This window comes from Bombus fervidus, chromosome 10 (assembly GCF_041682495.2).
Source record: "Bombus fervidus isolate BK054 chromosome 10, iyBomFerv1, whole genome shotgun sequence".
Classification (NCBI taxonomy): Eukaryota; Metazoa; Arthropoda; class Insecta; order Hymenoptera; family Apidae; genus Bombus; species Bombus fervidus.
Genome location: NC_091526.1, coordinates 6,264,035 through 6,277,382, shown reverse-complemented (window position 1 = coordinate 6,277,382; position 13,348 = coordinate 6,264,035). Strand labels below are relative to the sequence as shown.

Below are 13,348 nucleotides of genomic sequence, written 5' to 3'. Positions count from 1 at the left end.
ATATTAGCTAAATTTTTACTCTTGAAATATCTTATCTAAGAGAGAGAGAGTGAGAGAGAGGGTGGGGGGAGAGAGGATCGAAATAACACAAAAGAAATAAACACCAAAATAGAGAATCGAATTGATTTCGCTGATCGAATCTCAGGGATTTTACGAATTGTTTTAGGACGCTCAGGAATATATAGGTAAGAAAATAGAAATTGTAAAATCGTTTTCTATATAATTTAATTCAAGAAGGCATAATAAATATTTTCTCAAGGAATAACAGCATCTGTACAGAATAGTACTTTCATCATTTGCAACAAATATAAAATTACAACTATACAATTTGAGAATAAATAACATCGTGATAATTTTATTATAGTAAACAATTTCTCTCGTGTAAAGCTATTTAGGAAGGATTGCACTTTCCAAACCCGAGGCACTTGCTTTGTGTATACGGACTGAAAAGTTTGCAGTTTGTATTTTGTTCTTCTACTATGCTCTATGACGTAGAACAAAAGCCCTGCAACTTCCGTCAAAACGAGCGTTCCGTTATAATAATTATATAATCGTCTAATCTATGCCCGATATAAAAAAAGAGAAAAGAATAGAAGAGAAATTTATCACCACTAAGTACTATGATAAGCGTGTTCGACGTGATGTAACGATGTAACATACAACGTGTTTGATTCTTTTTTCCTTTTTCCGCCAACGTTTTGACACAGGCGAAAACTGGATATACGAACGAATAAACGATAATTTCGTGCGTAGTATAAGAATCTTATGGCTCGATAAAATGGACGATACGAAGCAGCTAAAAATTGGAATTAGAGTGAAAGATTAAAAATACTTTGTGTGTTGATTTCTTCAGTCATTTCTGGTAACAGAATTCAACTTGATAATATAATAATGATTTATAACATTTATGTACTATCGCATGATGTCTGGATTTTAGTCGAATTTAAGCGTTAGGAACATATTCTTTGGATATGTAAGAAAGCAAAAATGCTGTTAAAAAGTGGTCGATATCAAAACTAAAAAATATAGTATGATCCTTCGACTAATCGAAGAACGAATATGATGACGAACTTTCTAATAAATACAAAAATAAATATAATATTTCGTTAATAAAGAAATATCTTACACATCGTGGTGTACCAACGTGTAACAAAGGATAATATCATTTTTGGTCGCACTTTATTAAAATTCAAGCAACCTGTATACGTCTGTGCACGTTAGGATGATCAATAAGATATTTTTAAGAATATTCGATTAAAATTTCTCTTGAAAATTGCAACGAAGTTTTAGAGAATTCTTATGACATCTCAATGTCAATTGTTTTACGTTTTTGTTAAAACTTTCGTCTTTCATTTGTCAACCATACGCGTAATCGATCGTATCAATATAATATTAACATATATTTCTAACAACTTGTTTCTACAAGACGTTTAATGTTATTGCACCTAAATAACAGGAAATTTTACCCGTCTCGAGCTACGTTATCTTATAACGCTAATCGCGTTAAACACTAAAATAAATTGCTTCGACAAGATGAAGCACGCGGTCAGAGGAATTCAATATATGTATATATGAAATATATTTTACAAAAAATGAAGTCTCGATCAAAGTATCTTGGCTTAAATCAATAAATAGTTTTACTAATTGTAATACCATGTATAATAATAGTAACTATTCCACTTGCTTTTCTAGCGAGGATCGAGTGTTATTCATAGTATCGAGTAATTATACTGCAGTCACTTTTCTCGACTCAAATCGACAAATATATTGCATAAAAGATAGGTCAAAAAATATATATGTATACTTGGAACGCAAAGGGAAATACCGGACCCTTTTCCTCGTTTTCTTCTTTTAATTTCATATTATTCTTTTCACGAACTTCTGTCTTCTCGAACGTGTTCGCATAAAGAAGAAAAAATACGTTTTTCTTTTTATATAAATGTCATGGTTGCATGCGTGAACGCTTAATGTTCCATCGTGTAAAATATTGCTATGTTTTTCTTCGGTTTTGTCCTGCAAAAATGCGCCAACTTCGTCACGAAGTATTTAAACGTCGACACGATTGCTTGGAAAGATATGCAGTCTGTTTCGAAGGAAATCGTACAAAGTCCTACATACTTCGAGTATCGAGAATGTTTGGACAGGGAAATGCTGCTTGCGAAACACTTTACGTAAATACGACACTGTATCCGTTTATCAGTCGTTCTCCTTTCGATTATCATTAAATACAACGTATCTAACCGAAGCAGCCTTTTGCTTTTTTCGTTTATTTCTTACTCAGCGCGAAAACAATGGAAATTTCTACTTCCAATAATGAAATACTCCGCTCGATATTATATTCGATTATTAAAATATCTTTAATATGGAAGCAAATAGAGATATTCTAGGAGCTTACTTTCAATTCTTTACGAATCTATGTACGAATGTTTCGTTCTTTTCAGAAATCCTCGGGATTGTCGCGTTAACTGTTCGGTAACTTAATTTTTCTATTACATCAGTCTCAAATGTAGATTGAGCGAAAATAGTTGTCCACCAAAGGATCATAACGGTATTTTCGCTCTCTGCAACTGATCGTTTCTGGTCTTCGTAACTGGAACTGGTAGATTTCATACATCATAACTAAATCGGCAGGATTTTAATCTCCAGTGAATCAAACGACCTATACAATTGCGCATCTCTCCGACTCTAAAATAAGGTTCGAATAAACCACACATTTACCATCACGAAAACCATACTGTTCGTTCGGAAGCACACGCCTGTTTCGGTTCAAACAACAATGGCCACGAACCGATTTACACACTCGTTTTCCTATACGATATTTTCGCATATTTTCCGAGTACGCCCTCGGCGCGCCTATAGAAGTGCATCATCGATTTCTGTCGTGAAATCGCGTGCTTCCTTTCCTGTCAAAGAATCGACACGTGCTCTGATTTCCTATTCTCTGACAGCATAGCTACCCTCTCCTCCGCTTGAACATTGCTGCCGTTTTTATGATCGAGACTGTTCGACATTCCTGGCTGAATGTTGACGTACCTGTGCACCGGTTCGTCCTTTCGTTTGAAATTTTGTAAAATCATCGGCGGACCCGACGAACACTCGTCGGTATTCGACAACAGAGGCCTGCTACTCTCTACATCGGAGAGTCCAGTGCCCAATAACGTGTCTTGATTTTGTTTGTCGTCGTGACCATTGATGTCCAACAAAGGAGGACTGGATATAGCCACGGGACTGGATGTCGACGTGGATGATCGAGTCGTAAAGTTTTCAGGTGACCAGGATAACGAAAACTTTCTGATGTTCTCGTTTAACTGTATCTCTAGTTGTCCAGTGTGCTCGATTTGCACGCTGGCCAAAGGAACGTCTAAACACGGTGATAGAATTCGGGGATTCGTTGCTAGAAAGTCGACGATCTCTGGAGCTGTTGGCCTCTTTGTGTGGTCCGTTCTCCAGCAAGAGTACATCAAATTTTCTCTGTGAAATAGAAAAATAGTTTGAGTTTTTAATTATTAAAATTCGATAAAGGCTGAGTATGACGCGACTAAAGGATGAATAGATTAATCTTACAATTGTAATTTGACTCCTTTCGGAACTCTCAATGAGTTCCCATTCTTCACGTGAGTGAGTACCTCGTTGTTGCTCATCCCTTGGAAGGGGAAGCTACCAAACGTGATGATTTCGTAAAGGAGGACGCCATAGGACCAAACGTCCGAAGATGGGGTGAAGATTCCAAGGCCCAGGGATTCTGGTGCCATCCATCTTACTGGCAGCATGCCTAAAACGAGAATCGTTCGTTTGTTAATCAGCATTCGCGAAATTTAAACCAGTGGATTTTTCTGGTAGATTATAATAAAATCGATATAGTTATACCTCTTCGATTAAATTTGTAATAGTCGTTCTCGTACATAGGTCTCGTCATGCCGAAGTCGCCAAGTTTGACGATGCGTTGAGCATTTACCAGGCAATTACGAGAGGCAATGTCTCTGAAAAAATAAAATTAACCCGTGACACCAAAGCAAGGATAATTATCGTATTGATATTTACACTCTCTGGCAGCCACGATAAATCGAAGTGTCTGCACACGATACATCATTATATTTTATTTTCAGTAGGTATGCGTGCGTTGTGAATATAAAATCATTAGTTGTTAGTAGCGCGAATTCGAAAAAGATATGCGTTTATATAAGTGAATATTAAAAAAGATAGAATCATATATGAAAGAGGTAATTCTGAAATTTAAAATAATACATCTACAGAGATAAAAATGTTTATCGAAAAGAGAGATTTAGAAAATTGATACAACAAAGTCGACCATTTTATATATTACCCAGCTATTAAGACTGTTTACAGTTTTTAGTAGATGATATTTTGCTTATTTTAATCGTTTATCTTAAAAAGTTAAAGTTTTCAACGTACCTGTGAACATACTTCAATTGAGCCAAATAACTGAGAGCTCTACCCACGTCCAATGCCATCGCGGTTAGTTTTTTATTAGAAATCTCATCCGAGTCTTCGTAATTCTGATCGTTCACGAGGTGTCTTCTGGCGAGAAGATACGTCTTTAGATCGCCATAAAGCATGAACTCCATAACGGTTAAAACCGGCTCACTTTTAATGCATACGCCCAACAGTTTGATTATGTTCTTATGCTCGAATCTTTTCATTACTTCCACCTCGCTGAGGAAGTCTAACTTCTCTTCGGTAGAGCTTCCGATTTTTAGAGTTTTCACAGCCACAGCCAGCCAACCTTTTTCTGGGAATAACGCCTCACCACCATAAACCGTTCCAAACGCACCCTCGCCCAATTTTCGATTGATAACCACCCTGTCCCGAGGTATCTCCCATTTATCTAAATCGGACGTGTCCGCGTGAGCAAAGTCTAGACCTAGAGATTGGATGTATTTTTCGTGCAGACGTACTTTCTCTTCGTACCTGTAAAAAAGGAGATTAGGATAAATGGATGCATAAAAATTCACAGTCTAGATTACGTATATTATAATATATTATAATATGTGAAATTTATCGATTGCTCACTTTCTCTTGATGATAATGAAACCAATGATCACCAGTATCCCCAGTAAACCAAATCCAAGGAAATTGACGATCACAAACGCGACTTCGCACGATACGTTGACGAAATCTGCAAGGCCCGCGATGACGCATCGTTGAGGTGGTTCCGAGCCATCATCTGGCATACTATTTGATAACCAAACCAGAGCTGAGACGTTTAAGTCCAATGTACCACCCACGACTTCGTGCTTTGTCTCCGATACGTTAGGGTAGAAGTTACCGACTAAATTAGTTTTGTTATTGACGAACTGAACGATATTGATGACAGAGTATCTCGAAGGACCACCGAAGAATTTGATTCTTCCAGACACCTAAACGGTAATTTAATGGTAAACTAATGGTAATTAATTTTTTAATATAATATATGAAGAAAATAATATTTTCATGATTGAAATATTGCCAGGACATTTTTATATAGTTATTATTAGTGGAATTCTACGGAAGATATGGATTATCGGCATCTTTTGCATAATAGTAACTGAATTAGTAATACAAGAAGAGACAACGCAAGGCAATTTTGCAAATTACGCGCCAGTTTATGTCCTTGTTTTGCGTAAAAGAAAATACTGTAAAATTACGACATATCAATTTGTTAACATTATTACTCGGTAAATATTTTATTTTCTTTCATTTTCCCCTTAAATCTCTGCTCTTGCCGTTACAAAATACTACCTTAGCGTCGCAACGGAAACCTGATAAAGTCGAAAATTAATTTCAGCTGATCCGATTTTAAATGAGCGACGCATAAAAAATTAGCTACTTCCTAAATGCCGATACTGTTATATTTGAAAGATTAGCAATACGATCGATGTACTCTCGACTGTTACAATTATTTACAACTATTTGTTATAAATATTACAATTATTTTCTACGTACCCCATAGAAATCCATTTCACCAATGATATCCGTCATCCGATTGATAGTCTGCTCGCTATGGAGGTCAAAGACGTAACTTTGATTTTCGCGGAGAAGTCGATCCATTGCGTAAGCATACGTCCACATGGCATCGTACGCGAAACCGGCGTAATTCGATGGTGGTTGTTTCTGATCAAAACAAGACTTCTCGTAATTATCGCGCCACTGACGCACCGTTATTCCTTCCTGCATAATTTCATTGTCAGGGGCAAAATATGCATGAGAGAGACCAAGATAGCCGTTTATCGCTTTAAACATTTGTGCCGAGGTACAAGGCACTTGTTCTTCGTTCTCCTTATTGAATCGGTCCGTATCGTACCATTCTGGTCGAAGCCACAGAGGCAGAAACCACACGTAACCCTTCAATCCCAAAATATTGAGTTAGAATTATGGAATTGAGATTTTTTTGATGATCCGATCGTTTTCATAGACATTCATCAGAAGGTAAGATATTGTAGCCTTTGAATATTTTACCAAGTGAAACGAGTCGATTTCAATGGATTGTTTTCTATTTCGAATGTGCCGTAGCTTGCCATAATTTAGACTGTATATTTAAATTGAAAATTTTCTACAAATTTCATATAATTTGATCATATCTCGTTCATTCAGAACGAGAATAGGAATGGAATCTGGAAATTGTATAAAATGACACGTGTCACACAAGTAAAGTAAAAGGTAAAGTTTGTGACTGATAGAAAAGAACTTAAGGAGAGTAACGGAACAACGATTTTCTTAAATATAACACGTGAATTTATTGAAATTGTCGTTTTCTATAATCGTCTCTAACGGTAAAATCGGTGTCGTTTCACGATTTACGTTGCAATATTTCATGATAATACAAATTGTTCAATAAATTGAGCTTGAAATCTGTCTATTTGCTATGCATAGAGATTGACGAGAAACCAATTATAGATATGAAATACGTGTATGTGTTTAGAACGGCTATTTTTCGTGATTAATTATTATCACGAAGAAACTGTCGAATTTGTGTGTATGTGATTTTGATAAAATTCTTGCATTAACTTTATGCTACTATTATCAAAACGCTGTTTCAATAAACAAAGTCAGATAGAAGGAACGAAAATACATATCTACAAAACTAACGATAAATATACCACAAACTACAAACTACCTTACAGCATAAAGTGTATACGAAACTGATCGAATATATGCCAAATATTTTTAAATTATGTTAAACAATTTTTAGTTATGACTTTTTATAAAATTACCTGGACAGCTGTCATCTCTAATCTGTACGCTTCGCACATTACTTGTCTGGCCACTTGATCATAAACATCGGCGATGATGATCTTTGCCTTCTTCTGCTTCAGATCTTGCAAATACTGCGAAATGATAACATTCTTAATAACTCTATCAAACTTAATTTATTGCCTATCATATAAACAGTATACTAATTAATGATTTTTATCTTAAAAAAAACCAGACTCCTCTCCTTGAATATATCTAGCGAATGATAAGAACTAGATTATAACTGTACTAACGTTCAGCCATTAAATTTTTGCTATTCTGTCCGTCATTAATGTCATCGATGCTTATTAAAATTTGTTTTCGATAAGAAAACCAAGGACAAAAGACAAAAAAAATTATCGTCTCAATAAATTTACAAGTGTTGCCCAATGTCCTCTAAGGCTAACCTTCTATCTTAATCGTACGAATAGATAATATTACTCATCATTATCATAATAGCATATGAATATGCATGCACAGTTATTTTCCATAAGTTCTATACGTCTAATCCTTTACCATATGCCATATTATCATTGCGGTTTATTCGTTAAAATGTGTAATTAATTGTATAAATAATCGATAATAATATTTTATTTTATAGCGATATAACAACAACCTTCGTGATTGAAGGATTCCAAATTGAAAAAGGAAAGAATGGTTACCTTAGTCATCACAACTGCCTCTCGTTCCCTTGGAAACTTTGCATTCGCCACAAATGCAATTCCATTGTCCCTAAGTATATCTTGCATATAAGATATATACTCCGTATACTTCTGTCCATCCTCCGTCAACGCAGCTACTCTCTTCCAGCCCAGTTTCTTCAACAGTTGCAAATAAACGTGCTTATACTGCTTGTTCTCGCCGATAGTCCGAAAGAAGTAAGGATATTTGGTACGATCGTTAAAGCTCGATCCTTCGGCGCTATAACTGATGATCGCTGTTCTGTAATGCTTCGAGACACCAACCAAAGGTTCGACCGTTTCCGAACAAGCGGGTCCCAAAACACCAATCAGCTTATCATACTGATTGAGCACTATGTAATCGATGAACGATCTCATTACCATATCCGACTTACATTGACCATCGCTAGCTAACATTTTAAAATCATAATTTGTAAGGATCGTATTGTTCATATTGATCGCCTCCTTCGCCATTCTGGCTGCGATTAATATCGATTTCCCTGAATAGAAAGCTTCGTTCATAGGAAATATCCCACCAACGTATAGAATATTCTTGTCGGCGGTAATCGGCATCCATTCTTTGAGAGTATAGTTCAAATTGTCCTTCAACCAATCACACGCGATTTGTTCTTCGTGGACGGTTTCAGAAAAGTTATTGTGTCGATAAATCAGATCTTCGTACATTTCCCGTGTGAATTTCGCGTGACTAATCGCTTCGAATGCCAATTTCGCGGCGTACTCGAGTTTACTCCAGACTAGCTTGGTTAACCTGTTGGATTCGTATTTGCATTCGATTTCTAATTTCGTCGTGCCACAACGTCCGAATTCGACAGTGACAAAGTCCCTCTCGTTTGGTACCACGCTGCTTGGCGTCCAATGCAAAAAGACCAGAGACCTGAAAAATGAGAATACGCCTTCTTGTATGCGATCAAATACGAAACAAGACGTAAAATGGAGACGCGTATTTTTCGAGACGATCAAATAAAAGCAGGACGACGATGTCTACAACGGTTGGTCGATAATAAAAGAAACGTAAAATGTTTGCGCGTACAGAATGTTTTCGGCGTCTGATTCTATTTTGAGGCGACGTTTATTGCGCGACACGGTCATCGAGGAAATAATATTGACCTTGAGTAAACACGAATTTTCGATCAGCCGAGCGTTTCGTTTGACAACGATAACGAAACGGGCTCGATGTAATTTTCCTTGTGTAGGAAATTAAATATACACGAACATCGCATATCGTGAAAGAATTATGGAAATTCAAGGTGTCACAGGTTTTTTTTCACAATCGTCTCGGCACGAACAAAAGTAAAAAAAAAATCTTGTACGAATGAAAACCGATAATCGGTTAGTTAAGAAAGTATGATTTTTTGTTCAATAAGGCGTAAAAACGCATTTTACGCATTGTACAAACGAATATGTGTGACTAGTCCGTCTTGAAAGTATTACACGTTTTTATATATACAATACATACATGTATATTCTTGTCTGATAAAGTTTTTAATTTATAATAAAACCGCAAATAAAAAGCTCGATATCTGACGATCAGATTAAAGAATTAATCTGTCTCGATTTGTTCATCGTTGTTAATGTTCGTTTAACATTTATTTCGGACAAAAGATCAATTCGATATTATTTCGTATTTTTGTTGCAACTTTTCAATAAAACATTGTATTTATATTATATCTTTTCCTCGTCGTTAGTCGTAAAACGCAAAATCTTATGCAAAATACCTGTGTTGTGCTTCGGATACAGTATTACGCAATGATCTCAGGTCATCAACGTTATAATAGAAATTAAGTATACTTTTAGAAAATGTTTCTAGGTAGTATTATATGGTAATAAAGATTTGCATACCACCTCTCTACTATTTCTCACTTATTAACGTTGGAAACGTAACAATAAATAGATCATTGATTCAAACTAACTCAAGTGTGATAAACCGTGTTAAAATGTATATCAATTAGAAGGGCAAAGAAAGTTAAAAATGAAATCAAGCTTTTATAATATCAAAAATAGAATGACCGAAGATACGGAGTTTATTACGTTATTCGGCATCAAAATAGAAATCATTAATAGTAGTAATTATTTGAAATTAGTCTCGAGATAAATAACTCATCTATATCTCTAAGGTAATGTCGAATTGAAAATAATATCAAGCACTTTCCAGTCATTCGTAAAAATAAAAGTTTCGACTGAGACCAGCCGTAACGTTCATTCATTGAGAAATGTGCCAAATAAATACCTATCATGAGTAAAATTGCGTATAAGCAACAGCTCCTTGGTCAAAGTTTCAGTCACGTATTTCAAGTTCGGCCCCACCCAAGCCACTTTGACGTATAACTTCAACTGGTCGATGTGATCCTTGACAAAGTCAGTAATGTTGCCGTAACTGGTCAATAATAGAGCGCATGGTTTCCCCTGACACCACTCGGGAATGTACAATCCATCTTGACAAAACGATTGCTGGCAGTAGTCAGCCTTGGTGGCTGGATTTATAGTGAAATTTCGAATATTGTCCAACGTGAACTCATCCACATCGAAACGTGCGGCTGTCTCACGTTTAGTGAAAATTATCCAACTGTCGCCAGGTCTCGATAACGCAACGGGAACGAACCAGCCGAAATGACCTGGCGGAGCAATGGATCCGCATTCCTTCACGTCGAGTGAATTTTGCAACGACATCGTGTCCAGATGTGCCGGAATCCAGACCTCCATATTCACCATTGGAACTCTGTTCGAAGAAATTAATGATTTGTCAATGTCAGACTGTTTCTCTTTGAACCTCTCTTGGGTTTGAAATTCGAATGTCTCGAAATTTCCTTGTAAAATTACAGTTGCTCATGAAAGCATTCCAACACTTATCTCAAATTTTAAACTTTCTCTATATTTATCAGATGACATATATAGTGGTTCTTCGGTTTTCGATCGATATTTTTGATAATTGCGCTTTGTTTCGACGTTTCATGACCGTTTCAGTTCACTTCTTCAGGGAAGAAATTTTTAGCGAAGTTGAAAGACTATACTGGAATGCCCTCGAAAAGTCGAAGCAAAGTGCACCTATCAAAGACAAGATGGAAACCCGAAGAATCACGGATGTGTCAACTTCTTGAAATCTTTTGTGAATATATTATATTCATATATACGTATTGTAGGAAATATTTTCCGCTGTAACGAGCTTTAATTTATTATTTAATTTAATAGTAAATATTAATTTAAAATAACAAAATTGTAATTTAATTGTAAATAAATCTTCGTTTTAAAGATAAGTATCTATAGTACAAGAGTAAACTGTATATCTTACTGTTCCGGACTATTGAACGTTATATCGCCAGACAATCTATCGAAAGTGTCGTTCGGCATGAATTTGTCTTCCATTTCAAAGATAGACACTCCTGAATAGCCAAGCACCTCGGTCAAGAATATTTTCATGATTATAGTGGCCAACCTGTGGGTGACTCTTTCAGACACTTCGAAGTTAAGATTCAATGGTTGTCCATCCATGTGAATCAATCTCTTTGGATTGACTTCTGTCAAAACAGTAATCCTCTAATTAATTTCTCATAGCGGTTATAAGTCGGTCGTGAAGCGCGATCAAGGAGAAAAGGTTCGTAAGTGGTCAGACGAAACGTTTAGGCTAAAATTTACCTTCGCGCGTTACCAAACAACGATTCGAGACGACGATCTTCATGATGGTCATGAAGACCAGCATGGTCAGTAGAGATCCAATCCTCAACATTATGATTTTCTTCTCCTGTAACAAACGAATAATCCATTGTTATTTTAAACACTTATACCGAGCTTTGCAAAATTTTATTACTTATTTTACATTCTCTTTTAACGAATTTTTTATGTTTCCTCAACTATCTAGGAAAGTTTTCAATTGCACAAAATAATTTAAAAGGTAGAAATAATCAATTATCGGGAAAATTAATTTTATTCACTATGAAACATCCGCTTCTTCGTAATCGTTTTATTTTTGTAGAAGTTCGATGTTGTTCAAGGCATTCTTTCGGTAATATGACTAACAATTATGCCAATGGCAGTGTATCACCTCCCAAATTAATCACGAAAATAACGAAACGACATAAATACAAATAAATATACGTATAACCAAAGATTCGCAGACTTCCTGACGCCTAAAGCTTTTACGAAATGTACCATCGACGCACACGTATGTATACACACATATATTAAAGACAAATCGCGTTAATACAAAACTCTCTCTAGCTAAATCGCTCCTTATCGATGATTCTTGAGTAAGTGTGGTGGAGTTTCCCGCAATCCGGTTAGCAAAAAGAGTCACCGACTCTGGACTTTCCGAACATTCACTCAATCATCGTGCCGAGGTCTTTATCGAGGTCTCCACCCAGCCATAAATACGTCGCAGAATTTTATGTATTTCTGTTTTTATGAACATAAATAAAGAAATATAATTTGAATAAAAATTTCTTTCATTTATCAAATGTTATAGTAGATACTCTACTCTGGATATTTTATGTCTTTTTGCATATTATATGCAAGGTGTGCGTTTTTTGCATCATAAATGCATAAAAATCCGCAATCTAGTCATAAATTATAGTAAGACTAAATATCAGTGAGCTATCTGCCGTCGCATCGTCTCGGAAATGTGACACCGCTAACATATTCCATTCAAATCACGTATATTTGATATCAAGAAATGTAATCGAAGTCAACCCGAAGCCATAAATATGCATTTCTATAACCAAAAAATACATGTTTGTGTATATTTATACGTGTGTATTTTCTTCCAGTCGCGGGGAGACGCGATCGCGAGGAAACGCGTCAACAGGAGTCGTAAGTTCCCATTATGATTGTAATAATCGACACCACGAACAGGTCGATCCCCTTATTTCTTGTGGGATAATAAGGGTGATTGACCTGGTATAAAACAGTAATTAACAGTTTATAATAATTATATTTTTCAACAACTTAATACTCGTAGATTTGATTCCGGAGTCGTAGAAGCAGAGAGTTGATTGAATTTACGTCGTGTAAACCAGATGACTGCCCTAAAGTTGTAGGAACAGTTGAGATGACTGCACTAATGTTATAAGAACAGTTGAAATGACTGCACTAAGGTTGTAGGAACAGTTGAGATAACTGCACTAACGTTGTAAGAACACTGAAGTTTTTTATTCTCGTGTTATCACGGAGGAAAGCTCGGTATGGATGTGCCTTTTTGAACTAAGAACACGGATTCGTTGTTCACACTTTTCGGTAGGAAAGTGAGGGTAACGGTCCGCGATGCTCATTGGTTATCATCAACGTTAATAAATGAAAATATGAAAAGGAAGTCTCCCGCCAAAGTGGCTCATGGGTGTCCTTGTTTATGGGAAAAACCTGCTTTTCTGTTAGACAAATATCCGCTTTCTCCGTAATTTGTAAGAGCGTGCAATAAATCTAAGGACTGT

At 36.0% G+C, this 13,348-nt stretch overlaps 1 protein-coding gene across 1 annotated transcript in view; it reads right to left on the bottom strand.

The window, feature by feature from the left end:
* Window positions 1-208: 208 nt before the first annotated feature.
* The window catches only part of LOC139991318 (uncharacterized), a 39,431-nt gene continuing 26,291 nt past the window's right edge, over window positions 209-13,348 (bottom strand). Inside the window, exons 2-12 of the mRNA XM_072011278.1 lie at window positions 11,562-11,667; window positions 11,218-11,443; window positions 10,159-10,647; window positions 7,893-8,805; window positions 7,212-7,325; window positions 5,944-6,342; window positions 5,032-5,378; window positions 4,414-4,929; window positions 3,868-3,980; window positions 3,565-3,772; window positions 209-3,471 (exon numbers count right to left, since the gene is read on the bottom strand). Coding sequence (XP_071867379.1) covers window positions 2,907-3,471; window positions 3,565-3,772; window positions 3,868-3,980; window positions 4,414-4,929; window positions 5,032-5,378; window positions 5,944-6,342; window positions 7,212-7,325; window positions 7,893-8,805; window positions 10,159-10,647; window positions 11,218-11,443; window positions 11,562-11,652 — 3,981 coding nt within the window. The 5' untranslated portion in view covers window positions 11,653-11,667 and the 3' untranslated portion in view covers window positions 209-2,906. The remainder of the gene's footprint in view (window positions 3,472-3,564; window positions 3,773-3,867; window positions 3,981-4,413; window positions 4,930-5,031; window positions 5,379-5,943; window positions 6,343-7,211; window positions 7,326-7,892; window positions 8,806-10,158; window positions 10,648-11,217; window positions 11,444-11,561; window positions 11,668-13,348) is intronic.